General features: G+C 43.8%; 1 protein-coding gene across 4 annotated transcripts in view; it reads right to left on the bottom strand.

The window, feature by feature from the left end:
* Nucleotides 1-27968, bottom strand: part of GMPR2 (guanosine monophosphate reductase 2) — a 75696-nt gene that overhangs the window by 40908 nt on the left and 6820 nt on the right. For 3 of the 4 annotated variants that reach the window (XM_063913656.1, XM_063913657.1, XM_063913655.1), the window contains exon 3: nt 14509-14628. In XM_063913656.1, coding sequence (XP_063769726.1) covers nt 14509-14628 — 120 coding nt within the window. Of the gene's footprint in view, nt 1-14508; nt 14629-18105; nt 18224-27968 lie in introns of those variants that run through there. The other variant, XM_063913658.1, reaches the window with a different exon arrangement.

Here is a 27968-nt window from a genome sequence, read left to right as displayed (position 1 = left end):
AATGCAAGAGGTGTCCAAGATATTCCTATGGGCGGAACGCAATGCCAAAGCTATATCAGCCATATTCATTCCGGGAGTGGACAACTGGTAAGATTTCCTAAGCAGACAAGATCTGCCCCGGGAGAATAGGGCCTTCACCTGCAGGTGTTTCAGCTGTTGATTCATCGGTGGGGATGCCCACAGATCGACATGATGGCTTCTCGGCTCAACAAGAAGCTGCTGCTTTATTGTTCCAGGACGAGGGATCCTCTGGCCGCATCGGTGGATGCTCCGACGCCGCCGTGGGTTTACTGGTTGGTCTACCTGTTCCCTCCAATTCCTCTCATTTCTCCAGTTCTGAAAAGCCTAAAAAGGGAAAGCGTTCAGGCAATTGCGATTGCTCCAGATTGGCCTCACAGAGCCTGGTATGTGGACCTCCTAACCATGTCCTCGAAGAGCCCTGGCCTCTGCCACTTCAAGATGATCTTCTTCTGCTAGGGCCGTTCGTCTATCCAGACTTACCGCGGCTACGCTTGACAGCATGGAAGTTGAAAGGGAGATTTTAGCCAGGAAAGGTCTTACCGGCAAGGTTATCTCGACTATGGCCTAAGCTAGGAAGATGGTCACGTCAAAACATTACCATCGCATATAGAAGAAGTATGGGGGTAATTCAGAGTTGATCGCAGCAGTAAATTTGTTAGCATTTGGGCAAAACCATGTGCACTGCAGGTGTGGCAGATATAACATTTGCAGAGAGCGTTATATTTGGGTGGGTTATTTTGTTTCTGTGCAGGGTAATTACTGGCTTCTTTATTTCTACACTGCAATTTCGATTTCAGTTTGAACAAACCACCCAAATCTAACTCTCTCTGCACATGTTATATCTGCCCCCCTGCAGTGCACATAGTTTTGCCCAACTGCTGACAAATTTGCTGCTGCGATCAACTTTGAATTACCCCCTATGTCTCTTGGTGTGAGGGTCGACAGTACTTTACTGTGGCTTTTCATCTGGGTAGTTTCGTACTCTTCCTGCAGGCAGGTGTAGATATGGGCCTACGCTTAGGCTCCATCAAGGTTCAGATCTCGGCCTTGTCTATCTTCTTCCAGGGACAGTTGGCTGTTATCCCGGAAGCCCAGACTTTACTAAATGGTGTCCTTCGTATTCAAATTACACGTTGGATCAGGCTTAGAATCCAACAGGCTTACTATTCTGCAGCTGCCGAGGTCTGTTTGGGCCCACTCCACGCGGTCTGTGGGTTCTTCCTGGGCAGCTGCCCGGGATGTCTCGGCCTTACAATTCTGCTGAGCTGCTACTTGGTCAGGTTCGAACACGTTTGTTAAGTTTTACAGGTTCGACACCTTGGCTATAGAGGACCTTCTGTTTGGTCAATCCGGTTTTGCAGGGGTCTCAGCACTCTCCCACCTGGTCTGGGAGCTTTGGGACTTCCCCATAATACTAGACATCCCAGTGTCCCCTAGGACGTTACAGAAAATAAGAATTTAATACCTACCGGTAATAACTTTTCTCGTAGTCTGTAGGGGATACTCGGCGCCCGCCTCTGTGCTTCATTATTTCTGCAAGTTTTGTTCTTGTTTGGGTCTGCTGTTGCTGTCCCTATTTTCAAGTTGTGGTTAGCGTTACTATCCTCTTGTTGTATTGTGTGCTGGTTCGTTTCTCACTACTTTCTGGTCTTTTTTTCCTCCTCTCAAGGTATGTCCGTCTCCTCGGGTACCGTTTTCCTAGACTGGGTCTGCTGGAGGGGCGTAGAGGGGAGGACCCAGCACACTCTGAGGAAATTTAAAGTGCCAGGCTCCAATGGACTCCATCTATACCCCATGATACTAGACATCCCAGTATCCCATACGGACTACCAGTAAAGTAATTACCGGTAGGTATTAAGGGGCTAATTCAGGTTGGATTGCAAATACGAAGCCAACCGGAATTTTTGCGGTGGGCCTGCGAGCGCATGTGCAGCGCCCGTTATGTGCATGCGTCCGCACTTTCTGTGGAGGGCCGCAGAAAATGCGATCGCCTCTGCCTGTCAATCAGGCAGAGGCGGTCGCGGGGGGGCATCAACGCTCTGTTTCCAGGGAGGAGACAGAGTGTTACGGGGGTGGGGTGAACTGAACGGTGGGCGGTGCGAATGGGTCGTGGTCGCGGCGGCTGTGTGATGTAGCATGCAGCCACCGCAACAGGTAAGATGACGCCGGGACTCCTGCGATCGCAGCTACGCTGCGCCGGCAGGAGTCATCTTTAGTTTCTACTGAAAAGCAGAAATTGCGAAGCGATTACAATTTCTGCTTGTTGAAGGGGGGGAGGTGCCGGTGAGTATGCTGTGTGGCCCCCAGCATGCAACCAAAATGACAGCAAATTCTGCTGATTAGCAGAATTTGCTATCCTTATTGAATTAGCCCCTAAATTCCTATTTGCATGAGTGATAATTTCATTGTCTGCATATCTTTGCCTTTCCGTTCCTATAGAAAGGCAGACATCCTACATCAGCATTATCTGCACATAGTGGTCATAATAATTTGGCCACTCAGTGTATATAGTTATTTTGGGAAGATGGCATGGAGGCAGCATTGGGGTTCAGTATGATATACTGACTGACACAATACCGACTGTTATAATCCCAACAGCCATTGACCTACAGTCAAAAACTGAATTTTGGTACGTACCAGTAAATCCATTTCTCCAATTCCACAGGGGACACTGGAAGGTGGGGTATAGATGGCACCCAGCACTTTAACTTCTTGAAAATTGTGACTGGCTCCTCCCTTCTATAGACCAGTTTGAAAATGGATCCTTAGAGGAGACTGCTCGAAACACTCGACAGAGGAAATAGAAAAACTAGTAATACAATAGAATAAACAACAGTAACAAACAGTAAATGTCACCAGTCAACCCAACAGGTAAGTAACCATATATCAATGGAAAACTGCATAACCTGATAAAAGGAAAATAACAAAAACGCTCAGCGCTGGGAGGGCTCTCAGTTTCCCCTGTGGAATCGGAGAAATGGATTTACCGGTAAGTACCAAACTCCCGTTTTCTCCTTCATCCACTAGGGGACACTGGAAGGTCTTTATGGTGGGGACGTCCCAGAGCTCCCATTTCGGGTGAGACAGCTCGATCAAACTGAGAAGCTGAAGTAGCAAATGTATCAAATTTGACAAAGGTATTTTTCCCTGACCAAGTTGCCGCTCTACACTACTGTGTCAAAGAAATCCCCCTAGCAGCCGCCCAAGAAGAACCCAACGACCGCGTGGAATGAGCCGACACCGAACTTGGTGGCGGAAGAGAGGCTGCGAGATAAGCCTGTCTAATGGTAAATTTGATCCAACGAGCCAAAGCCTGTTTTGAGCCTGGCCATCCCGGCTTGGCAGCATCATACAGAACAAAAAGAGCATTAGTCTTGCGCAAGTCTGCTGTTCTCTCTACATAAATACGCAAAGCCCGAACAACACCCAGTGACTTCAAAGAAGGAGAATCACCTGAGAGGACCGGGACCACAACAGGCTGGTTAATGTGAAATGCTGAAATAACCTTAGGTAAGAAAGACCTATGGGTGCGGAGTTCCGCTCTGTCTTCATGAAATATTACATATGGCTGACAACAGGAAAGAGCTGCCAATTTAGGAACCCTCCGAGCCGAAGCCAGGGCCAGAAGTAAAACTACCTTCCATGTAAGAAACTTAAGCTCCACCTATTCCAGAGGTTCAAATAAAGATGATTGTAAAAAGGACAACCGTATCCAGATCCCAAAGAGCTGTAGGAGGAATGAATGGTGGTTTAAGCCGGATAACTCCCTGAATGAAAGTTTGCACTTCAGGCAGTAACGCCAACTTTTTCTGGAAAAAAAAGGGCAGAGACCTTTAGAGATCCAATGCTTAAACCTGCCGAGAAACCAGCCTGGATGAAAAGTAGAAGCTTTGCCCATCGAAAGGAAGTAGCAGAAAACGGACGCTGCTCACACCATGAAATATACGCTTTCCATATGAGGTAATAGTGCTTTGAAGTGACCTCCTTTCTAGCACTCATCATGGTATGAATAACTGGTGAGGGAACACCTTTGAGCTTTAGGATCTCCCTTTCAACAGCCATGCCGTCAAACGTAGCCGCTCTAAGTTTGGAAAATGAAAGATCCCTGTATTAGCAAATCCGGCCGTAGAGGAAGAGGCCACGGGTCGTCTATGAGTAACTGATGCAGGTCGCTGTACCACTTTCTTCGAGGCCAGTCTGGAGCCACGAGTAGAACCTTGACAGTCTCCCGCTTGATCCCCTTGAGCAGACGAGGTAACGGGAAACGGGGGGGGGGGGGGGGGGAATACACAAAGCGGAATTTCCAGGTAATCGGTAATGCATCCACATTGGGATCTCTGGTGCGAGAGCAGTACCAAGGAAGTTTGTGGTTCCGTCTGGACGCCATAAAATCTATTTGAGGGAGTCCCCAACGATCTACCAGTTGTTGAAACACTTGTGGATGCAATTCCCATTCGCCTGGATGCATATCCTGACGACTTAAGTAATCGGCCTCCCAGTTCTCCACCCCTGGTATGAACACTGCCGATATAGCTACTGCATGTCTCTCGGCCCAAACTAGGATCCTGGTGACTTCTCTCATAGCAGCTCTGCTGCAGGTTCCTCCTTGCTGATTTATGTATGCCACTGCCGTGGCGTTGTCCGACTGTACACATATTGCACGTCCCTGCAGGAGATGAAACACTAACATGAGAGCTTTGTAGACCGCCCAAAGTACCAGGATATTGATAAGTAGAGTCCGGGAGTCCAAAGGCCCTGGAATTGACAATCCAGAGTCACCACTCCCCATCCGCAGAGACTGGCATCAGTTGTGAAGAGCACCCAATCTGTGACGACAAAGCTCCTGCCCCGGTCAGATTTGTCGCATTCAGCCACTAAAGCAAGGACAGACTTGTGTCTTGGGTAATGGCTGAACTATTCGATGCATAAAAAGATGTGAACCTGACCATTGGGAAAGGAGATCTACTGTAGTTGGAAAGGCCTGGCGTGAAACCTGCCGTGCTGGACAGCCTCAAAGGCAGCTACCATCTTTCCGAGAAGTCGAATGCAAAGATGAATCGAAACTCTGCGATGTTGCAATACCAGATGAACAAACTCCTGAATGGACTGTATCTTGTCCTGAGGGAGAAACATCCTCTGCAGACCGTGTCCATGATCATTCCCAGGAACTGAAGTCATTGTGTCTGTTGTAACTGAGACTTCTGGATGTTATTGATCCAACCAGTGCGCAGTAAGAAAGTCTTGTGTAATTTTCATATCGCTCACCAACTTTTCCTTCGAGTGAGCCTTTAGGAGCAGATCGTCCAAGTAGGGAACAATGTTTACTCCTTCAGAGTGCAAGTGTGCCATCATTACTGCCATGACCTTTGTAAAAACTCAAAGCACTGAGGAAAGACCGAAAGCTAAGGCTTGGAATTGAAAATGTAAATCCTTGACTGCAAACCTGAGAACTCTGGTGCGGAGGCCAAATTGGTTTATGAAGATAAGCATCCTTGATATCAATGGACAACATATAGTCCCCCGCCTCTAGACCTACTATAACAGAGCGCAGGGACTCCATCCTGAATTTGAAAACCCTCAAAAATGGATTGAGACTTTTCAAATTCAGAATGGGTCTCACCGAGCCATCTGGCTTCGGGACTACGAATAAACTAGAATAAAATCCCTGTTTTTGTTGGGAGAGGAACTGGAACAATGACTCCTATTTCCAGAAGTCTTTGGATCGCCTGAAAAAGGGAATCCGGACGTTCACGTGAAACTGGTAAACCCGTGGTAAAAAAAATCTTGGAGGAGGTTTTAACTGAAAATCAAGTTTGTAACCCTGGAAAATTATGTCTCTTACCCAGGCATCTGTGCAGGTCTCTGACCAAACTTGTCCGAAATCCAGTAGACGAGCTCCCACCCTGGGAGCCCCAAGGAGGGAGGGTAGCCCGTCATGCGGCGGGCTTAGCGGTAGGCTTTGTGTCCTGTTGCAAGGTTGTTGGGGTTGCAGCACGACCTCGGCCTGTTAGCTCTGAACGTGGTGGATCCACCTCTGCCACGTCCTCTAAATTTGGATGGAACCCGAAAGGACCGGAAAGACGGCCTTGAAAAGGTCTTACTAGGAGTTGGAGCTGCCGAAAGAAGATATGTCGACTTACCCCCTGTGGCCTTGGAAATCAGAGTATCCGATTCTAAACTAGTCATTAAATGGAATAGCTTCTACAGCCTTTTTGGATTCCCCATCTGCCTGCCATTGTCTAAGCTAGAGCGCGCGGCGAGCTGAAATCGACAAAGCAGATATTCTGGATTTAATAGTTACTGCATCATTGGACGCCTCCCCTAAATATGCAGCAGATTCTCTGATATGTTCAGCTAACGTAATCAATTGCTCAGTAGATAGACCAGATTGAAGACCTGCTACCAATTGTTCCGCCCAGGCTTCTATTGCCTTTTTAACCCAAAGACTTACCAGGGTAGGGCGAAGAAGCACACCTGCTGCAGAATATATGGACTTTAAAGTAAAGTATTTTCCGATCTGCTTGTTCATTTAAGGAGGTAGCACTAGCTACTGAGACAATGGTCTTTTTTGATAATCTAGATAAGGAGGGATCTACCAGTGGAGGGTTCTCTCACTTAGAGCTATTCTCTTCTGGAAAAGGGTAAGAAAGTAACAGCCGACGGGTAACCTGAAACTTCTTTTAAGGATGCTTCCATGATAGAGCAAAACGATTGTCAGTTTCAGCAGAAATGGGGAAAGAAACAGCATCTCTTTGTCTTTTGGTAAAAAAGGAGGCTGCGGCGAATCCGTATCTCACTCCGTAAAATTTGACGCACTGCTAAAATAAGTGCGTATAAACCCTCAGATTCAATCTCCATTTCTTCCTGAACCAATTCAGTTACTGAATCTAGTTCCATCTCCCCCTCCTCTAAAGGAGGCAAATCTTCAGCGTCTGACTCATCAGACTGCAATGCAGCTGGTAAAAGTCTCTTTTTTGAAACCGTCTGGGAAGTACCAGCAGTAGGAGACTTTGACGCTCCCATGGATCTTCTTAGACCTTCAACTGACCTGGACAGATTAAGAGCCCAATCTGGCAGGGGTGGCGGAGCCTGGGACCTGGAAACTTCTCTATCTTTATGAGAAGCAGCCAGTTCCGCACACAAATCGGACATGACCCCTGTCAGTTGAGAAATCCAAGAAGGAGAGGGGTCCTGTACACTGGCCGAACTCTCCCCTGGGTTAGCTGATTCACAGTTATCACAATATAAAGAACCCTCACTCTGTTATGTGAATTTTGCTGAACATTTCTTGCAGGCATAAAGCTTCTGTGAAGCCTTTGAGTGATTGCCCCTGCTGGTCATACTGTAATTGTAATTGTCAGACGTACACACACACAGGCACATTCATGCATACTGGAAGCTGAAGCCGCCAGGAGCGTAGCTCCGCCCCCGCCAATTGCACCCATTCATGTTTGTAAATCCGTAAGCGGCAGATTGCTGAAGTACCGCCGCGGCTAGTGGCCAGCTACGTACGCCGCTGGGGGAAGTGCCCTGCAGTAAGCTTCTTATGAATCAGAGACACTGCTAGAGCTCCAGTGTATACTCACCCTCCTGCCGTGCTAGCTGGCCGGGCACAGGCTGATAGACGCTGCACGCAGTGGATGTGGAATTACCCCTGGGACTGATGTCCATATAGCTGGGAGCTGAGGCTGCACTTTTAATAAAACAGTGCCAAAGTCCCACCGGTAGCTCCCATGGTGCAGACAGACAGGGGCAGTAGGCTGCCTGTCTGTCCTCCGCTTTCTTTAATAATTTTCTCTGGAGAAGCCCAGAGAGAGGACTGGCACCCTCTGGCACATTTTTCAAACTGGTCTGTAGTTGGGGCATAGAGGGGAGGGGCCAGTCACAATTCTAAATTTAAAGTGCCAGCTCCACTTAGCCACCATCTATACCCCGCCGTAAAGACCTTCCAGTGTCCCCTAGTGGATGAAGGAGAAATACAGACAGTCAAAATACAGACATTCATTATGCTGACATAGTAAGAATAGACATTTGAAATGCCGACATGTCAAAATACAGACATGAGTTTTTGTTGTTTTTTTGTTGTTGTCAATGTTAACATGGACACCGTCTAAGTGTAACGCGTCCCATCACATGGCTCACCATGCTTTGGGCTCGGCACACTATATTATATTCCCCCTCCTGATCCACTGGGATGGTAAAGTATGAACAAGTCTGTTTTTGGGCAAAAATTCCTCAAAAACGCATGTCGGCATTGTATTCTGACTATAGCAGCATTTTGAACATGTTGGCATAATGAATGTTGGTATTTTGACTGTAGGGCAATGGCTGTCGGGATTATGACCATCCGTATTGTGTCCGTCGGTAACTCAACTGCTACACCAGCACTGGAGTTTAGGGACTGTGAAAAGTGATGAAAAGACATTCTATAATGCTTCTATCTGCTGATACAAGCCTGAAACAAGAAAAGAAGTCTCAAACCAAAAAAGTTAGCAATTGGGCAAAATCATGTGTACTGCAGGTGTGGCAGATGTAACATGTGCAAAGAGATTTGGGTGGGTTATATTGTTTCTGTACATGGTAAATACTGGCTGCTTTATTTTTACACTGCAATTTAGATTCAAATCTACCTCTCTGCACATGTTACATATGCCCCACCGGCAGTGCAAAATGGTTTTGACCATTAGTGTGCTTTTTTGCTTTACTAACAACTCTGAATAACCAACTAAGTTCAGTGTTTCCCAAATGCAGTCCTCAAGACACACCAACAGTCCAGATTTTAAGGATCTCCATGCTGAGGCACAGATGACTTAATTTGTACCTCCGTCAGTTTGATCATACCATCTGTGCACAAGTAGGGATAGTCCTAAAACCTGTACTGTGGCGAAGCATTGAGGACCGCGTTTGGGGACTACTGCCTTAGTCAGTATGATGATAATAAGAATTTACTTACCGATAATTCTATTTCTCGGAGTCCGTAGTGGATGCTGGGGTTCCTGAAAGGACCATGGGGAATAGCGGCTCCGCAGGAGACAGGGCACAAAAAGTAAAGCTTTAGGATCAGGTGGTGTGCACTGGCTCCTCCCCCCATGACCCTCCTCCAAGCCTCAGTTAGGTACTGTGCCCGGACGAGCGTACACAATAAGGAAGGATTTATGAATCCCGGGTAAGACTCATACCAGCCACACCAATCACACTGTACAACCTGTGATCTGAACCCAGTTAACAGTATGATAACAGCGGAGCCTCTGAAAAGATGGCTCACAACAATAATAACCCGATTTTTGTAACTATGTACAAGTAATGCAGATAAACCGCACTTGGGATGGGCGCCCAGCATCCACTACGGACTCCGAGAAATAGAATTATCGGTAAGTAAATTCTTATTTTCTCTATCGTCCTAGTGGATGCTGGGGTTCCTGAAAGGACCATGGGGATTATACCAAAGCTCCCAAACGGGCGGGAGAGTGCGGATGATTCTGCAGCACCGAATGAGAGAACTCCAGGTCCTCCTTAGCCAGGTTATCAAATTTGTAGGATTTTACAAACGTGTTTGCCCCTGACTAAATAGCCGCTCGGCAAAGTTGTAAAGCCGAGACCCCTCGGGCAGCCGCCCAAGATGAGCCCACCTTCCTTGTGGAATGGGCATTTACATATTTTGGCTGTGGCAGGCCTGCCACAGAATGTGCAAGCTGAATTGTATTACACATCCAACTAGCAAAAGTCTGCTTAGAAGCAAGAGCTGTTGGGTGCATACAGGATAACAGCAAGTCAGTTTTCCTGACTCCAGCCGTCCTGGAACCTATATTTTCAGGGCCCTGACCACATCTAGCAACTTGGAGTCCTCCAAGTCCCTAGTAGGCGCAAGACACCACAATAAGCTGGTTCAGGTGAAACACTGACACCACCTTAGGGAGAGAACTGGGGACGAGTCCGCAGCTCTGCCCTGTCCGAATGGACAAACAGATATGGGCTTTTTTGAGAAAAAAAAAACACCAATTTGACACTCGCCTGGTCCAGGCCAGGTCCAAGAGCATGTTCACTTTTCATGTGAGATGCTTCAAATCCACAGATTTGACTGGTTTTAAACCAATGTGTTTTGAGGAATCCCAGAACTACGTTGAGATCCCACAGTGCCACTGGAGGCACAAAAGGGGGTTGTATATGCAATACTCCCTTGACAAACTTCTGGACTTCAGGAACTGAAGCCAATTCTTTCTGGAAGAAAAATCGACAGGGCCGAAATTTGAACCTTAATGGACCCCAATTTGAGGCCCATAGACACTCCTGTTTGCAAGAAATGCAGGAATCGACCGAGTTGAAATTTCTTCGTGGGGCCTTCCTGGCCTCACACCACGCAACATATTTTCGCCACATGTGGTGATAATGTTGTGCGGTCACCTCCTTTCTGGCTTTGACCAGGGTAGGAATGACCTCTTCCTGAATGCCTTTTCCCTTAGGATCCGGCGTTCCACCGCCATGCCGTCAAACGCAGCTGCGGTAAGTCTTGGAACAGACATGGTACTTGCTGAAACAAGTCCCTTCTTAGCGGCAGAGGCCATAAGTCCTCTGTGAGCATCTCTTGAAGTTCCGGGTACCAAGTCCTTCTTGGCCAATCCGGAGCCATGAGTATAGTTCTTACTCCTCTACGTCTTATAATTCTCAGTACCTTAGGTATGAAAAGCAGAGGATGGAACACATACACCGACTGGTACACCCACGGTGTTACCAGAACGTCCACAGCTATTGCCTGAGGGTCTCTTAACCTGGCGCAATACCTGTCCCGTTTTTTGTTCAGACAAGACGCCATCATGTCCACCTTTGGTAATTCCCAACGGTTTACAATTATGTGGAAAACTTCCCCATGAAGTTCCCACTCTGCCGGGTGGAGGTCGTGCCTACTGAGGAAGTCTGCTTCCCAGTTTCCATTCCCGGAATGAAACACTGCTGACAGTGCTATCACATGATTTTCCGCCCAGCGAAAAGTCCTTGCAGTTTTTGCCACTGCCCTCCTGCTTCTTGTGCCGCCCTGTCTATTTACGTGGGCGACTGCCCTGATGTTTTATCCCACTGGATCAATACCGGCTGACCTTGAAGCAGAGGTCTTGCTAAGCTTAGAGCATTATAAATTTACCCTTAGCTATATTTATGTGGAGAAAAATCTCCAGACTTGATCACACTCCCTGGAAATTTTTTCCTTGTGTGACTGCTCCCCAGCCTCTCGGGCTGGCCTCCGTGGTCACCAACATCCAAAACTGAATGCCGAATCTGCGGCCCTCTAGAAGATGAGCACTCTGTAACCACCACAGGAGAGACACCCTTGTCCTTGGATATAGGGTTATCCGCTGATGCATCTGAAGATGCGATCCGGACCATTTGTCCAGCAGATCCCACTGAAAAGTTCTTGCATGAAATCTGCCGACTGGAATTGCTTCGAAGGAAGTCACCATTTTTTTACCATGGCCCTTGTGCAATGATGCACTGATTTTAGGAGGTTCCTGACTAGCTCGGATAACTCCCTGGCTTTCTCTTCCGGGAGAAACACCTTTTTCTGGACTGTGTCCAGAATCATCCCTAAGCACAGGAGACTTGTTGTCGGGATCAGCTGCGATTTTGGAATATTTAGAATCCACCCCTGCTGTTGTAACAGTATCCGAGATAGTGCTACTCCGACCTCCAACTGTTCCCTGGACTTTGCCCTTATCAGGAGATCGTCCAAGTAAGGGATAATTAAGACGCCTTTTCTTCGAAGAAGAACCATCATTTCGGCCATTACCTTGGTAAAGACCCGGGGTGCCGTAGACAATCCAAACGGCAGCGTCTGAAACTGATAGTGACAGTTCTGTACCACGAACCTGAGGTACCCTTAGTGATAAGGGCAAATTTGGGACATGGAGGTAAGCATCCCTGATGTCTCGGGACACCAGATAGTCCCCTTCTTCCCGGTTCGTTATCACTGCTCTGAGTGACTCCATCTTGATTTGAACCTTTGTAAGTGTTCAAATTTTTTTAGATTTAGAATAGGTCTCACCTAGCCTTCTGGCTTCAGTACCACAATATAGTGTGGAATAATACCCCCTTTTCTTGTTGTAGGAGGGGTAATTTAATTATCACCTGCTGGGAATACAGCTCGTGAATTTTTTCCCATACTGCCTCCTTGTCGGAGGGAGACCTTGGTAAAGCAGACTTCAGGAGCCTGCGCAGGGGAAACGTCTCGACATTCCAAACTGTACCCCTGGGATACTACTTGTAGGATCCAGGGGTCCTGTACGGTCTCAGCGTCATGCTGAGAGCTTGTCAGAAGCGGTGGAACGCTTCTGTTCCTGGGAATGGGCTGCCTGCTGCAGTCTTCTTCCCTTTCCTCTATCCCTGGGCAGATATGACTCTTATAGGGACGAAAGGACTGAGGCTGAAAAGACGGTGTCTTTTTCTGCAGAGATGTGACTTAGGGTAAAAACGGTGGATTTTCCAGCAGTTGCCGTGGCCACCAGGTCCGATGGACCGACCCCAAATAACTCCTCTTCCTTTATACGGCAATACACCTTTGTGCCGTTTGGAATCTGCATCACCTGACCACTGTCGTGTCCATAAACATCTTCTGGCAGATATGGACATCGCACTTACTCTTGATGCCAGAGTGCAAATATCCCTCTGTGCATCTCGCATATATAGAAATACATCCTTTAAATGCTCTATAGTCAATAAAATACTGTCCCTGTCAAGGGTATCAATATTTTTAGTCAGGGAATCCGACCAAGCCACCCCAGCTCTGCACATCCAGGCTGAGGCGATCGCTGGTCGCAGTATAACACCAGTATGTGTGTATATACTTTTTATGATATTTTTCCAGCCTCCTGTCAGCTGGCTCCTTGAGGACGGCCCTATCTATAGACGGTACCGCCACTTGTTCTGATAAGCGTGTGAGCGCCTTATCCACCCTAAGGGGTGTTTCCCAACGCGCCCTAACTTCTGGCGGGAAAGGGTATACCGCCCATATTTTCTATCGGGGGGAACCCACGCATCATCACACACTTCATTTAATTTATCTGATTCAGGAAAAACTACGGTAGCTTTTTCACATCCCACATAATACCCTCTTTTGTGGTACTTGTAGTATCAGAAATATGTAACACCTCCTTCATTGCCCTTAACGTGTGGCCCTAATAAGGAATACGTTTGTTTATTCACCGTCGACACTGGATTCAGTGTCCCTGTCTGTGTCTGTGTCGACCGACTAAAGTAAACGGGCGTTTTAAAACCCCTGACGGTGTTTTTGAGACGTCTGGACCGGTACTAATTGTTTGTCGGCCGTCTCATGTCGTCAACCGACCTTGGCGCGTGTTGACATTATCACGTAATTCCCTAAATAAGCCATCCATTCCGGTGTCGACTCCCTAGAGAGTGACATCACCATTACAGGCAATTGCTCTGCCTCCTCACCAACATCGTCCTCATACATGTCGACACACACGTACCGACACACAGCACACACACAGGGAATGCTCTGATAGAGGACAGGACCCACTAGCCCTTTGGAGAGACAGAGGGAGAGTTTGCCAGCACACACCAAAAACGCTATAATTATATAGGGACAACCTTATATAAGTGTTTTCCCTTATAGCATCTTTTTTATATATTTCTAACGCCAAATTAGTGCCCCCCCTCTCTGTTTTAACCCTGTTTCTGTAGTGCAGTGCAGGGGAGAGCCTGGGAGCCTTCCCTCCAGCCTTTCTGTGAGGGAAAATGGCGCTGTGTGCTGAGGAGATAGGCCCCGCCCCTTTTTCGGCGGCCTCGTCTCCCGCTCTTAACGGATTCTGGCAGGGGTTAAATATCTCCATATAGCCCCCGGAGGCTATATGTGAGGTATTTTTAGCCAAAAAAGGTTTTCATTTGCCTCCCAGGGCGCCCCCCTCCCAGCGCCCTGCACCCTCAGTGACTGCCGTGTGAAGTGTGCTGAGAGGAAAATGGCGCACAGCTGCAGTGCTGTGCGCTACCTTAAGAAGACTGAGGAGTCTTCTGCCGCCGATTCTGGACCTCTTCTCGTTTCAGCATCTGCAAGGGGGCCGGCGGCGAGGCTCCGGTGACCATCCAGGCTGTACCTGTGATCGTCCCTCTGGAGCTAATGTCCAGTAGCCAAGAAGCCAATCCATCCTGCACGCAGGTGAGTTCACTTCTTCTCCCCTAAGTCCCTCGTTGCAGTGATCCTGTTGCCAGCAGGACTCACTGTAAAATAAAAAACCTAAGCTAAACTTTTCTAAGCAGCTCTTTAGGAGAGCCACCTAGATTGCACCCTTCTCGGCCGGGCACAAAAATCTAACTGAGGCTTGGAGGAGGGTCATGGGGGGAGGAGCCAGTGCACACCACCTGATCCTAAAGCTTTACTTTTTGTGCCCTGTCTCCTGCGGAGCCGCTATTCCCCATGGTCCTTTCAGGAACCCCAGCATCCACTAGGACGATAGAGAAAATGCTGTTTAGACTGATGCTTACCTTGCACAGGGCTTGTGCCATCTCAAAGGTCCCCACTGTGTCCATATTAGCAGCAATTATAGGGATCCCTTCGTAACTTTGGCCAGAGTTCCTGAATGTAAAAGAACGAGAGAGCTCCACCTGCAAGATAAAAAAAAATAAAAAATTGCTATAGAGAATTAATAATTCTCATGAACAGTGTTTGAGAATGTTATGGAATAATCTTATACAATCAGCGGCGTCTGCAGTGTCAACTACATAGTGCAGGGGGTGTTGCTTGGCACATATAAACATACATGTTAAGATGTATGTAATATATGTGCTGGCTTGTTTTATCCCGATACAGCAGCGCTGTGTATAACAGCCACTGTGCGTTCACGGGACTCTGCATTAGGCATAACTCTACCTAAGTCCGCCCCCAGGCTCCCATTGGCTAGGTTTCACAGGAGTCTGGGGGGCGGGATTTATAGGACAGTGAAGCTGAATGTTGTATCCTGGGTGCAGCGGAGGCTGTAATAGACACAGTGCTGGCCATCCCTGGGGAACTGCAGCCAGCACATATATTACATAGATCGCTGCATGTATGTTTATGTGCTAACCGGCTACCCCCTGCACTATGTGTTGTGAGCTGCAGCTGCCACTGTATACAATGCAAACATTATTAGACTTTCTGGAAAACAACAGAGTTCATTTATTTCTTAATCAGGATTACAAAAATATTGTTTTTATGAGCATAAAATGCCAAGTTTTGCCAAGGACTGAATATTGGGTTCTGCCTTCCCTCACATACCTGGATGTTTGTAATGTGATATACTGACACGGCATAGAAGGAACTGAAACACAAAAATCTCTACCTAGCATTTTTTTTCTTATTAAGGCTACTTTACCTATCTCATATCAGAATGTCCTAAGTGGATAAAAAAGTGTATATCCTTGTAAAGAATTGAAAATGAATTAAGTACACGTACTGTGAGTTTTGTTTTTAAGGGTGGACCTGATCACAAGTATCAACTGATTGGCTCCATGGGCAGAATTTCTATGCTAGCACCTCATTAGAATCACAATTTTCAGACATCAGTAGCATTTGCTTTTTGCATCTACACAATCAGGAATTGTCATATTTGTAAGCCGATCCTCTCCTATGATTGACATGGAAGGTTTGGCACATTCTCCGGCATCGCTTGGCTCTTACAGCCCATAAATAACTAAATCATCTCAATAAATACCTATTTTTTTGTCACAATTTGGAATTCCAGGATGGCATGGTTTATTACCTATATGGGAGGTTGGGGGCTTATTCCTTACATCAACTTGACAGAAAATCTAGGAAACACCCTCTTGTTCACTGAGGCAGCATTAAGGCTCGAGAAACTTTGAACATTTCCAATGGCATTTCTACAAGTTCAACATTATCTCCACCGCTACATGGGTCTTAACGGCTGAAGACTGGAAAAATGCTCTAGACAGGTCCATTTTAAAGCATCCCCTATCTAACGCCACTATTTCTCATTACTATGTACTCCTAAGAGAACCATTGATCACAATGCTTTTAGTACTGGTTTTAGGCAATGGCTTACTCATTTTCTTTCTTTTTCTAATCAGGCCCTTCTTTGTATTCTCAATATATCTTGAAAATCATTAACAGACAGCATATACTGCTAACGTTGTTTAATGTGATCCACAGAACATTCCTTTCTCCCCACAGACAATTCTTTGTGAGTTTCAAACCTTCTCATACATGTCTGAAGTATCATTGGGATGAAAATGACTGGTATGACACTCTATGGGAATGCTTGGCGATAAGGGTGTTCTGACTACAGGTTAAACATGATGCAGAATTATGTCCCATACTCTCCAGAATGGACAATGTTTGTAATTCTGCCCAGGTCTCAACTCATTAGTAAGAGTGGCAACAGGAGCTTATTAACAGTGGAGACCAGTGTGCAGCCTCCTCCTTTCATGAAGTCGCCCCCCCCACAACTCTGTAGCATTAAGGGGCACAGACTCTATTGCGCATGCATAGATCTCTGGGAAAATTACATGGTGGCTATTTTGCCAAATATTTCCTTTCTGTGCATGCGCAAAACCCTGGGAAAATGTCCACAGCACCATTTTACCGGTGATTTGTGGAGAGGTATTTAAAAAATGGGTGTGTGGTGTGGGCCCCCCTGCACTCAGGGAACTGCAACCGTTATAGATACGTCACTGGGTGGTAATAAAAAACAAACAACTTTCTACTGGTACAAAAAATAGCTATTTATCTAATAAGATCCACCCTGTGGCCTCCCTACATTGTCATTAAATAGAAAAGGAGACATATTTTGGATTGACTGGGTGGAAATCATGTTTGAATAAGAAAACAGGTAGAGTCCTTTGTTGATGAATGGTAGAGTTATATATAGACAATACCTCTTCCTTTGCAAAAAAGGATTCATGGTAGTGTATGTCTCACTGCTTGGTATGAATTACAGGTACTTGACGAGGATCCTCTGATAACTGTATAAACCATTTGGAAGCGATGATTGCATTTTCTCCCATGAAACAAACAGACTTTGTTAACTTACCTTCTGGTGTTTAATGCCAGGGCTTGATTGATATATTGTGCTTTAATTTTTAATTATATATGTAAACGTACTCATACATGCGAATGTCATTTTACATTCAAATAGCCACAGATCTGTAAAGGGGGGTACTCACGGAGCGATATTCTAAGCAATCTGACTAGATTGCTTAGAATATCAGCATGATCGCTCCGTGTGTAGCCCCCTCAGCGATAGCGATGCGCGGCCCCGCACATCGCCATCGCTGCTGCTAGATTGGCCTGCATGCAGGCCAATCTAGCGAGTCGCTCACTTCACCCGCTGGGTGAAGTGAGCGGCCCCCCCGTCTCCCCCCGCACGCTCAGCACAGATCGTGCTGTGCTGAGCGGCAGGAGAGATGTGTGCTGAGCGGTTCGCTCAGCACACATCTCTCCTTAATCGGCCCGTGGGTACTGGGCTTAACATGCGAGAATTCACAGCTATCGGCCGACACTTTATTTTTATGTAAAGCCGGTGTTCAAAGCTGGCGGTCTAAAACTGTTATTACAAACAAGGTCTATTTTTCTGCTGTGGAAGAGATCACAGAATAGATTCGTACACCCCTAATACCCCTTTCTCATACATCCTACGGACTAAGAGAAAAGGATTTACCGGTAGGTACCAAAATCCTATTTTTCCATTAGTGTAGCACGGGGGTGCAGCCGTGTCGCCTGACACGGCTGCAAACCCGTGCTACAGCCCCCTGCAGACAGCGCTCACCAACCCGGCAATTGCCGGGTTGGTGACGCGGCAGGGGCGGCGCTGGGAGATCACATGAACGGTTTTGAAGTTATATGCCTTTAAAGCTGTAATTTTTTTTTTTTTTTTCATTGTCAATGCAGCTCACCTCATTGAGCTACAGAGGTTATATATATATATATATATATATATATATATATATATATATATATATATATATATCCAAGCAAGGACGTGGCACTCGTGCATAACAAAATCACATAATCATATGTAATATGTAACGTTTCAGTGGACTCGCCACTGTCGTCAGACTTTATTGAAAAAAACAGATAAAACATACCTATTTAAACCACCCGCGTGAACTCCCTCAGCTGATCCACGCCCGAACATCCGGGCGGGAGGAAATGATGTCATAGTGCTGATTAACATATTACGTGCATGAAACCATCACCATGGAAACCAGCAGAGAAGCGTATTTAGCGCTATAAAATGAATGAAACAGTAGCAATGTGTGGTATATACAGTATAACAATAAACATATCAGAGAAACAATGAAATATAACGTTAGTACTATGGTTTAGAGTATCTTTCTAAAACCAAATACAAAAACGAAAATCCTGCAGCGCTACATCAAATACAATATGGTAAATACGGCTAAGGAATCAGTGTAATCTGGTAATAGTGCCATTCAGGCGCTTACACCATATATATACAGAATGAAACCTACAGGTAAAGTACACAAACTTCACCCCACAATTTTAAAAAATTAGCTGATAATGAACAACATCAAAATTTGTAAAGGCAAAGTTTATAAAAAACAGGCGTATGATAGATGTTCATTAAGACCTCTTGGATGTATTACATCAAGTTTAGATATCCATCTTGCTTTAAGTCGTAGCAATTTAGAACTACGGTCACCTCCTCTTATGTCATTGGGAACATGATCGATCATCCTGTAGCGAAGACTGCTAATAGGATGTTTACAGACTGCAAAATGTCTTGCAACGGGTTGGTCACTGCTCCCCGTTTGGAAGGCATTCCTGATGGCTGAGCGGTGGCATGTCATTCTTTCCTTAAATTTCCTATCTGATTTCCCAATATAACTCAGCCCACAAGGGCATATAATCTGATACACTGTATGCGTAGAGTTGCATGTAAGCCGATATTTAATCATGATTTTTTTACCGGTGTGAGGGTGATTGAAAGAATCGCCAGCCAATAAAAATTGGCATGTTACACACGTACATCTGATGCACCCTAATTTAGTATTAGGGATTGACAAAAAATGTGTAGCAGATTGTCCAGCGTTAAGATTCATTTTGGAGACATCAGTCTTAACCAAATAGTCCCTGAGATTTTTACCCCTAGAGTAACATGGCATTAAATTGGTGTTAGTCAGATGTAGCTGTTTATCTGTTTCAATAATTGGCCAGTTCTTTTTAGAAACTTTGGCAATTGCTTCTGATTTATTGGTGAATTTATTGACCCAAGGAAACCTCGCTCTTTGTGGCCCATTGGTGCTTTTCTTCTTCAATAGTGAAGATCTATCCAATGACAAAGCTTTTGTTTTGGCTGTCAACAGCAATTTATGTGAGTAACCCCTACTCAATAATTTTACAATCAAGGTGTCAATTTGTTGTGTCGCCAATTTAGTATCACTATTTAATCTCACAATCCGAATCATCTGGGAATAAGGAAGCCCTCTTTTAAGAGATGATGGATGGCAGCTGTGTGCGTGTAATAATTGGCTGCGGTCAGTTGGCTTAACATAAATTGTAGTGATTAATTTACCATCAAGGATCTTAATTTTAGCATCTAAGAAATGAATCTCACTTTGATTCATATCAAATGTGAATTTAATGGTACTGTTGCTCGCATTATGTTGATCTAAGATGTCAATTAAAGAGTTTCGGTCTCCTTTCCAAATCACAAACAGGTCATCTATATAGCGGCAAAAAAGGATGGCTTGAGCTTTAAAAATCTCATTGTTATAAAATAAATCTTCCTCAATCGCAAACATCAAAATGTTTGCGTATGTCGGAGATACAGCCGATCCCATTGCACACCCCTGAATTTGCATAAAAAATTGTCTGTCATAAAGAAAAAAGTTATTGGTCAGGACTAATTCTAGCAATAACAGGATTATTTCAATCTTGCCAGCATCAAACGCCTGCCTTTTGACAAGAAATCTTTTAACTGCTGCTAGTCCCATGTCATGCGGAATGGAAGTATATAAACTCACAACATCGATGGTTACCAACCAGCAACCATCAGGTACCGATTCTACAGACTCTAATCTGTTGAGAAATGCTGTGGTATCCATCAAAAAACTAGGTTCTTCAAATAATAGGGGTTGCAGCAGAGAATCAAGAAAAACAGATAAAGGTTGTAATAATGATCCCCTGGCCGACACTATCGGTCGACCAGGGGGAGGATATACCTGTTTGTGGATCTTAGGTAATAAGTAAAACAAAGGCACAATTGGAAAATGAGGGACCAAGGTAATCATTACTTCATTAGAAATCAACTTAACGTCAAATGCATATGTCAACAATTCAAGTAGTTTTTTCTTACAACACTCTGTGGGATTGACCTGCAATTTCATATAAACATCAGTAGATGATAATTGACGTAATACTTCAGTGTTATAATCACAAAAATCTTGAAGCACTATCGATCCACCCTTATCAGCTGGTCTAATAATAAGCTTGTCGTTCATGGATAATGCCTTAAGGGCGTCTCTTTCCAATCTGGTAAGATTTGGATGTGTTTTAGCACCAGAAGAGACTGTTTCTTTAACTTCATGATCTAATAATCTCATGAACGTTTTCAAGCTAGAATTATTAGACAAGGGGTCAAACACTGATTTATTACGAAATTGTTGTAATTTAGGTGGAAACGACACCTGCGAGTCAGAACTCTCTTTAGAGCCAAAATGCTCCCTGAGTTTAATTTTACGTTGCAACGAATATTTTTCAATATTCCATTGCAAACTATCAAAAGGGACAGAGGGCACAAAAGAGAGACCTTTGCTCAATAGTTTAAGTTCTGTATCAGAGAGTTCGTACGATGACAAATTATGTACTATTTCTTGGTTTTTGTGCGCGATGGCCTGCTTCCTCGTCCTCTGCCTGTCGCATTGGTGGCCCCTCCGCGTGAATCTTCGTTTTCTATGGCGATTGGGGCCTTTATATTCACCCCTAAAGGGGCAGCAGCAGACTGGGATTTTTCTGATTCACTCGTAGTTTCCTGTGAGGAATCAGTGTCAAACCGAGATTTATACTTCTGTTGTCGACGAAAAAACGGACGTTTATTTCCATCAGGTCTGTTCCCAGAGAGCCATCTGTAGACAGAGTGTCTTTCATAGTCCTCTTCTACTTTTGCTAATTTACGTATTTTAAAGTCAATCAAATCCTTCTTGTATTGTGATATTTGGGCTTGTAACTTATTCATCCAGTCCCCATCTTTGTCTGCAATTAACGTAGTCATATTGGAACTTTCAAAGGCTGCGATTTTGGTTCTAGTAATTTCCAGTTCTTTAGTAGATTGCTCGATGACTAAAAGAATTAAATCTAAAGAACATTTGTTCAGGATAGCTATCCAACAGCGACAGAAACTGGCATCCTGTCTCCCAATAGTGGGACAGTTCCGTACCCTGAAACCTCTGGGGATCTTCTTAGAACGAAAATAGTCGCTCAGTGATAGACTATGTAAATCAAAGTCTACCTCTTTTTTCTTTAAATTGAGAAGATCTCTGAAGATGATATTCGGGGCCATGGAATGTATTTCATCCCGCATACCTTTTTTGCGTAGAATCGTCTCTGCATCAGATTCCGAATAGGAAAGTACATCGCCCACAGGAAAGTTGAACAAACTCCACTGCTCCTGATTCTCCTCCATTGCCACTTGTGGTTAAGGCTGTCTGCGACCTCTGCAAGTCACACTGACACGCTGTCTTCAAACCGGGTTTCCTCAGTCCTAAGTACCTTAGGCAAGTACTCTGTTAAAACGTCCAGCAACAGGACCAGAATGAGAAAAGTCTTAAAGATAGTTTGTATAGAGCAATATAGAAGCTGGTTGCCGTTACCAAGAAGATCATTAAAAATGATCAACTATACAAAAAGAAACGGGTAAGGCACTCCATATAATCAGATACACCGCCGGTGCCGACGTAAAATCAAATAGATATATCCAAGCAAGGACGTGGCACTCGTGCATAACAAAATCACATAATCATATGTAATATGTAACGTTTCAGTGGACTCGCCACTGTCGTCAGACTTTATTGAAAAAAACAGATAAAACATACCTATTTAAACCACCCGCGTGAACTCCCTCAGCTGATCCACGCCCGAACATCCGGGCGGGAGGAAATGATGTCATAGTGCTGATTAACATATTACGTGCATGAAACCATCACCATGGAAACCAGCAGAGAAGCGTATTTAGCGCTATAAAATGAATGAAACAGTAGCAATGTGTGGTATATACAGTATAACAATAAACATATCAGAGAAACAATGAAATATAACGTTAGTACTATGGTTTAGAGTATCTTTCTAAAACCAAATACAAAAACGAAAATCCTGCAGCGCTACATCAAATACAATATGGTAAATACGGCTAAGGAATCAGTGTAATCTGGTAATAGTGCCATTCAGGCGCTTACACCATATATATACAGAATGAAACCTACAGGTAAAGTACACAAACTTCACCCCACAATTTTAAAAAATTAGCTGATAATGAACAACATCAAAATTTGTAAAGGCAAAGTTTATAAAAAACAGGCGTATGATAGATGTTCATTAAGACCTCTTGGATGTATTACATCAAGTTTAGATATCCATCTTGCTTCAAGTCGTAGCAATTTAGAACTACGGTCACCTCCTATGTCATTGGGAACATGATCGATCATCCTGTAGCGAAGACTGCTAATAGGATGTTTACAGACTGCAAAATGTCTTGCAACGGGTTGGTCACTGCTCCCCGTTTGGAAGGCATTCCTGATGGCTGAGCGGTGGCATGTCATTCTTTCCTTAAATTTCCTATCTGATTTCCCAATATAACTCAGCCCACAAGGGCATATAATCTGATACACTGTATGCGTAGAGTTGCATGTAAGCCGATATTTAATCATGATTTTTTTACCGGTGTGAGGGTGATTGAAAGAATCGCCAGCCAATAAAAATTGGCATGTTACACACGTACATCTGATGCACCCTAATTTAGTATTAGGGATTGACAAAAAATGTGTAGCAGATTGTCCAGCGTTAAGATTCATTTTGGAGACATCAGTCTTAACCAAATAGTCCCTGAGATTTTTACCCCTAGAGTAACATGGCATTAAATTGGTGTTAGTCAGATGTAGCTGTTTATCTGTTTCAATAATTGGCCAGTTCTTTTTAGAAACTTTGGCAATTGCTTCTGATTTATTGGTGAATTTATTGACCCAAGGAAACCTCGCTCTTTGTGGCCCATTGGTGCTTTTCTTCTTCAATAGTGAAGATCTATCCAATGACAAAGCTTTTGTTTTGGCTGTCAACAGCAATTTATGTGAGTAACCCCTACTCAATAATTTTACAATCAAGGTGTCAATTTGTTGTGTCGCCAATTTAGTATCACTATTTAATCTCACAATCCGAATCATCTGGGAATAAGGAAGCCCTCTTTTAAGAGATGATGGATGGCAGCTGTGTGCGTGTAATAATTGGCTGCGGTCAGTTGGCTTAACATAAATTGTAGTGATTAATTTACCATCAAGGATCTTAATTTTAGCATCTAAGAAATGAATCTCACTTTGATTCATATCAAATGTGAATTTAATGGTACTGTTGCTCGCATTATGTTGATCTAAGATGTCAATTAAAGAGTTTCGGTCTCCTTTCCAAATCACAAACAGGTCATCTATATAGCGGCAAAAAAGGATGGCTTGAGCTTTAAAAATCTCATTGTTATAAAATAAATCTTCCTCAATCGCAAACATCAAAATGTTTGCGTATGTCGGAGATACAGCCGATCCCATTGCACACCCCTGAATTTGCATAAAAAATTGTCTGTCATAAAGAAAAAAGTTATTGGTCAGGACTAATTCTAGCAATAACAGGATTATTTCAATCTTGCCAGCATCAAACGCCTGCCTTTTGACAAGAAATCTTTTAACTGCTGCTAGTCCCATGTCATGCGGAATGGAAGTATATAAACTCACAACATCGATGGTTACCAACCAGCAACCATCAGGTACCGATTCTACAGACTCTAATCTGTTGAGAAATGCTGTGGTATCCATCAAAAAACTAGGTTCTTCAAATAATAGGGGTTGCAGCAGAGAATCAAGAAAAACAGATAAAGGTTGTAATAATGATCCCCTGGCCGACACTATCGGTCGACCAGGGGGAGGATATACCTGTTTGTGGATCTTAGGTAATAAGTAAAACAAAGGCACAATTGGAAAATGAGGGACCAAGGTAATCATTACTTCATTAGAAATCAACTTAACGTCAAATGCATATGTCAACAATTCAAGTAGTTTTTTCTTACAACACTCTGTGGGATTGACCTGCAATTTCATATAAACATCAGTAGATGATAATTGACGTAATACTTCAGTGTTATAATCACAAAAATCTTGAAGCACTATCGATCCACCCTTATCAGCTGGTCTAATAATAAGCTTGTCGTTCATGGATAATGCCTTAAGGGCGTCTCTTTCCAATCTGGTAAGATTTGGATGTGTTTTAGCACCAGAAGAGACTGTTTCTTTAACTTCATGATCTAATAATCTCATGAACGTTTTCAAGCTAGAATTATTAGACAAGGGGTCAAACACTGATTTATTACGAAATTGTTGTAATTTAGGTGGAAACGACACCTGCGAGTCAGAACTCTCTTTAGAGCCAAAATGCTCCCTGAGTTTAATTTTACGTTGCAACGAATATTTTTCAATATTCCATTGCAAACTATCAAAAGGGACAGAGGGCACAAAAGAGAGACCTTTGCTCAATAGTTTAAGTTCTGTATCAGAGAGTTCGTACGATGACAAATTATGTACTATTTCTTGGTTTTTGTGCGCGATGGCCTGCTTCCTCGTCCTCTGCCTGTCGCATTGGTGGCCCCTCCGCGTGAATCTTCGTTTTCTATGGCGATTGGGGCCTTTATATTCACCCCTAAAGGGGCAGCAGCAGACTGGGATTTTTCTGATTCACTCGTAGTTTCCTGTGAGGAATCAGTGTCAAACCGAGATTTATACTTCTGTTGTCGACGAAAAAACGGACGTTTATTTCCATCAGGTCTGTTCCCAGAGAGCCATCTGTAGACAGAGTGTCTTTCATAGTCCTCTTCTACTTTTGCTAATTTACGTCTTTTAAAGTCAATCAAATCCTTCTTGTATTGTGATATTTGGGCTTGTAACTTATTCATCCAGTCCCCATCTTTGTCTGCAATTAACGTAGTCATATTGGAACTTTCAAAGGCTGCGATTTTGGTTCTAGTAATTTCCAGTTCTTTAGTAGATTGCTCGATGACTAAAAGAATTAAATCTAAAGAACATTTGTTCAGGATAGCTATCCAACAGCGACAGAAACTGGCATCCTGTCTCCCAATAGTGGGACAGTTCCGTACCCTGAAACCTCTGGGGATCTTCTTAGAACGAAAATAGTCGCTCAGTGATAGACTATGTAAATCAAAGTCTACCTCTTTTTTCTTTAAATTGAGAAGATCTCTGAAGATGATATTCGGGGCCATGGAATGTATTTCATCCCGCATACCTTTTTTGCGTAGAATCGTCTCTGCATCAGATTCCGAATAGGAAAGTACATCGCCCACAGGAAAGTTGAACAAACTCCACTGCTCCTGATTCTCCTCCATTGCCACTTGTGGTTAAGGCTGTCTGCGACCTCTGCAAGTCACACTGACACGCTGTCTTCAAACCGGGTTTCCTCAGTCCTAAGTACCTTAGGCAAGTACTCTGTTAAAACGTCCAGCAACAGGACCAGAATGAGAAAAGTCTTAAAGATAGTTTGTATAGAGCAATATAGAAGCTGGTTGCCGTTACCAAGAAGATCATTAAAAATGATCAACTATACAAAAAGAAACGGGTAAGGCACTCCATATAATCAGATACACCGCCGGTGCCGACGTAAAATCAAATAGATATATCCAAGCAAGGACGTGGCACTCGTGCATAACAAAATCACATAATCATATGTAATATGTAACGTTTCAGTGGACTCGCCACTGTCGTCAGACTTTATTGAAAAAAACAGATAAAACATACCTATTTAAACCACCCGCGTGAACTCCCTCAGCTGATCCACGCCCGAACATCCGGGCGGGAGGAAATGATGTCATAGTGCTGATTAACATATTACGTGCATGAAACCATCACCATGGAAACCAGCAGAGAAGCGTATTTAGCGCTATAAAATGAATGAAACAGTAGCAATGTGTGGTATATACAGTATAACAATAAACATATCAGAGAAACAATGAAATATAACGTTAGTACTATGGTTTAGAGTATCTTTCTAAAACCAAATACAAAAACGAAAATCCTGCAGCGCTACATCAAATACAATATGGTAAATACGGCTAAGGAATCAGTGTAATCTGGTAATAGTGCCATTCAGGCGCTTACACCATATATATACAGAATGAAACCTACAGGTAAAGTACACAAACTTCACCCCACAATTTTAAAAAATTAGCTGATAATGAACAACATCAAAATTTGTAAAGGCAAAGTTTATAAAAAACAGGCGTATGATAGATGTTCATTAAGACCTCTTGGATGTATTACATCAAGTTTAGATATCCATCTTGCTTCAAGTCGTAGCAATTTAGAACTACGGTCACCTCCTATGTCATTGGGAACATGATCGATCATCCTGTAGCGAAGACTGCTAATAGGATGTTTACAGACTGCAAAATGTCTTGCAACGGGTTGGTCACTGCTCCCCGTTTGGAAGGCATTCCTGATGGCTGAGCGGTGGCATGTCATTCTTTCCTTAAATTTCCTATCTGATTTCCCAATATAACTCAGCCCACAAGGGCATATAATCTGATACACTGTATGCGTAGAGTTGCATGTAAGCCGATATTTAATCATGATTTTTTTACCGGTGTGAGGGTGATTGAAAGAATCGCCAGCCAATAAAAATTGGCATGTTACACACGTACATCTGATGCACCCTAATTTAGTATTAGGGATTGACAAAAAATATGTAGCAGATTGTCCAGCGTTAAGATTCATTTTGTTTAAATAGGTATGTTTTATCTGTTTTTTTCAATAAAGTCTGACGACAGTGGCGAGTCCACTGAAACGTTACATATTACATATGATTATGTGATTTTGTTATGCACGAGTGCCACGTCCTTGCTTGGATATATCTATTTGATTTTACGTCGGCACCGGCGGTGTATCTGATTATATGGAGTGCCTTACCCGTTTCTTTATATATATATATATATATATATATATATATATATATATATATATATATATGATATATATGATATATAATACAGCAGTATATTTCCATAGAAAAATAAAAATTCCATCCAAAAACATTTTGATTTTCTCAAAAAGACAATATTAAAAAAAAATTTTTTAAATAGTCTCAAAAATTTGTCATGCCGTTGTTAATAAATCCCCAAAGTTTTATTTTGGGATCACATGCTATGAGAGCTTTCATTTTTGAGTGATTCATGAAAATTGTATTTAAAAGTCAACAAACAATATTTTTTCCAGTTGACTATATTAGAGGAATACACGTTCCTCTGCTGCCACTTCTGTGCAGGCATATAGATGTAAGTGAAAAGATACTCCATGTGGAAAGATACTTCAGTTGTGTTGAACATATATTGTGTTGCCTTTCTCTGACGTCCTAAGTGGATGCTGGGGACTCCGTCAGGACCATGGGGATTAGCGGCTCCGCAGGAGACAGGGCACAAAAGTAAAAGCTTTAGGACTAGGTGGTGTGCACTGGCTCCTCCCCCTATGACCCTCCTCCAAGCCTCAGTTAGGTTTTTGTGCCCGGCCGAGAAGGGTGCAATCTAGGTAGCTCTCCTGAGCTGCTTAGAATAAAAGTATAGACTTAGGTTTTTTTATTTTCAGTGAGTCCTGCTGGCAACAGGCTCACTGCATCGAGGGACTAAGGGGAGAAGAAGCGAACTCACCTGCGTGCAGAGTGGATTGGGCTTCTT

The sequence above is a fragment of the Pseudophryne corroboree genome, chromosome 1 (assembly GCF_028390025.1).
Source record: "Pseudophryne corroboree isolate aPseCor3 chromosome 1, aPseCor3.hap2, whole genome shotgun sequence".
Lineage (NCBI taxonomy): Eukaryota > Metazoa > Chordata > Amphibia > Anura > Myobatrachidae > Pseudophryne > Pseudophryne corroboree.
The sequence above is the reverse complement of the archived record's forward strand: the minus strand, read 5'-3'. Positions and strand labels throughout refer to the sequence as shown.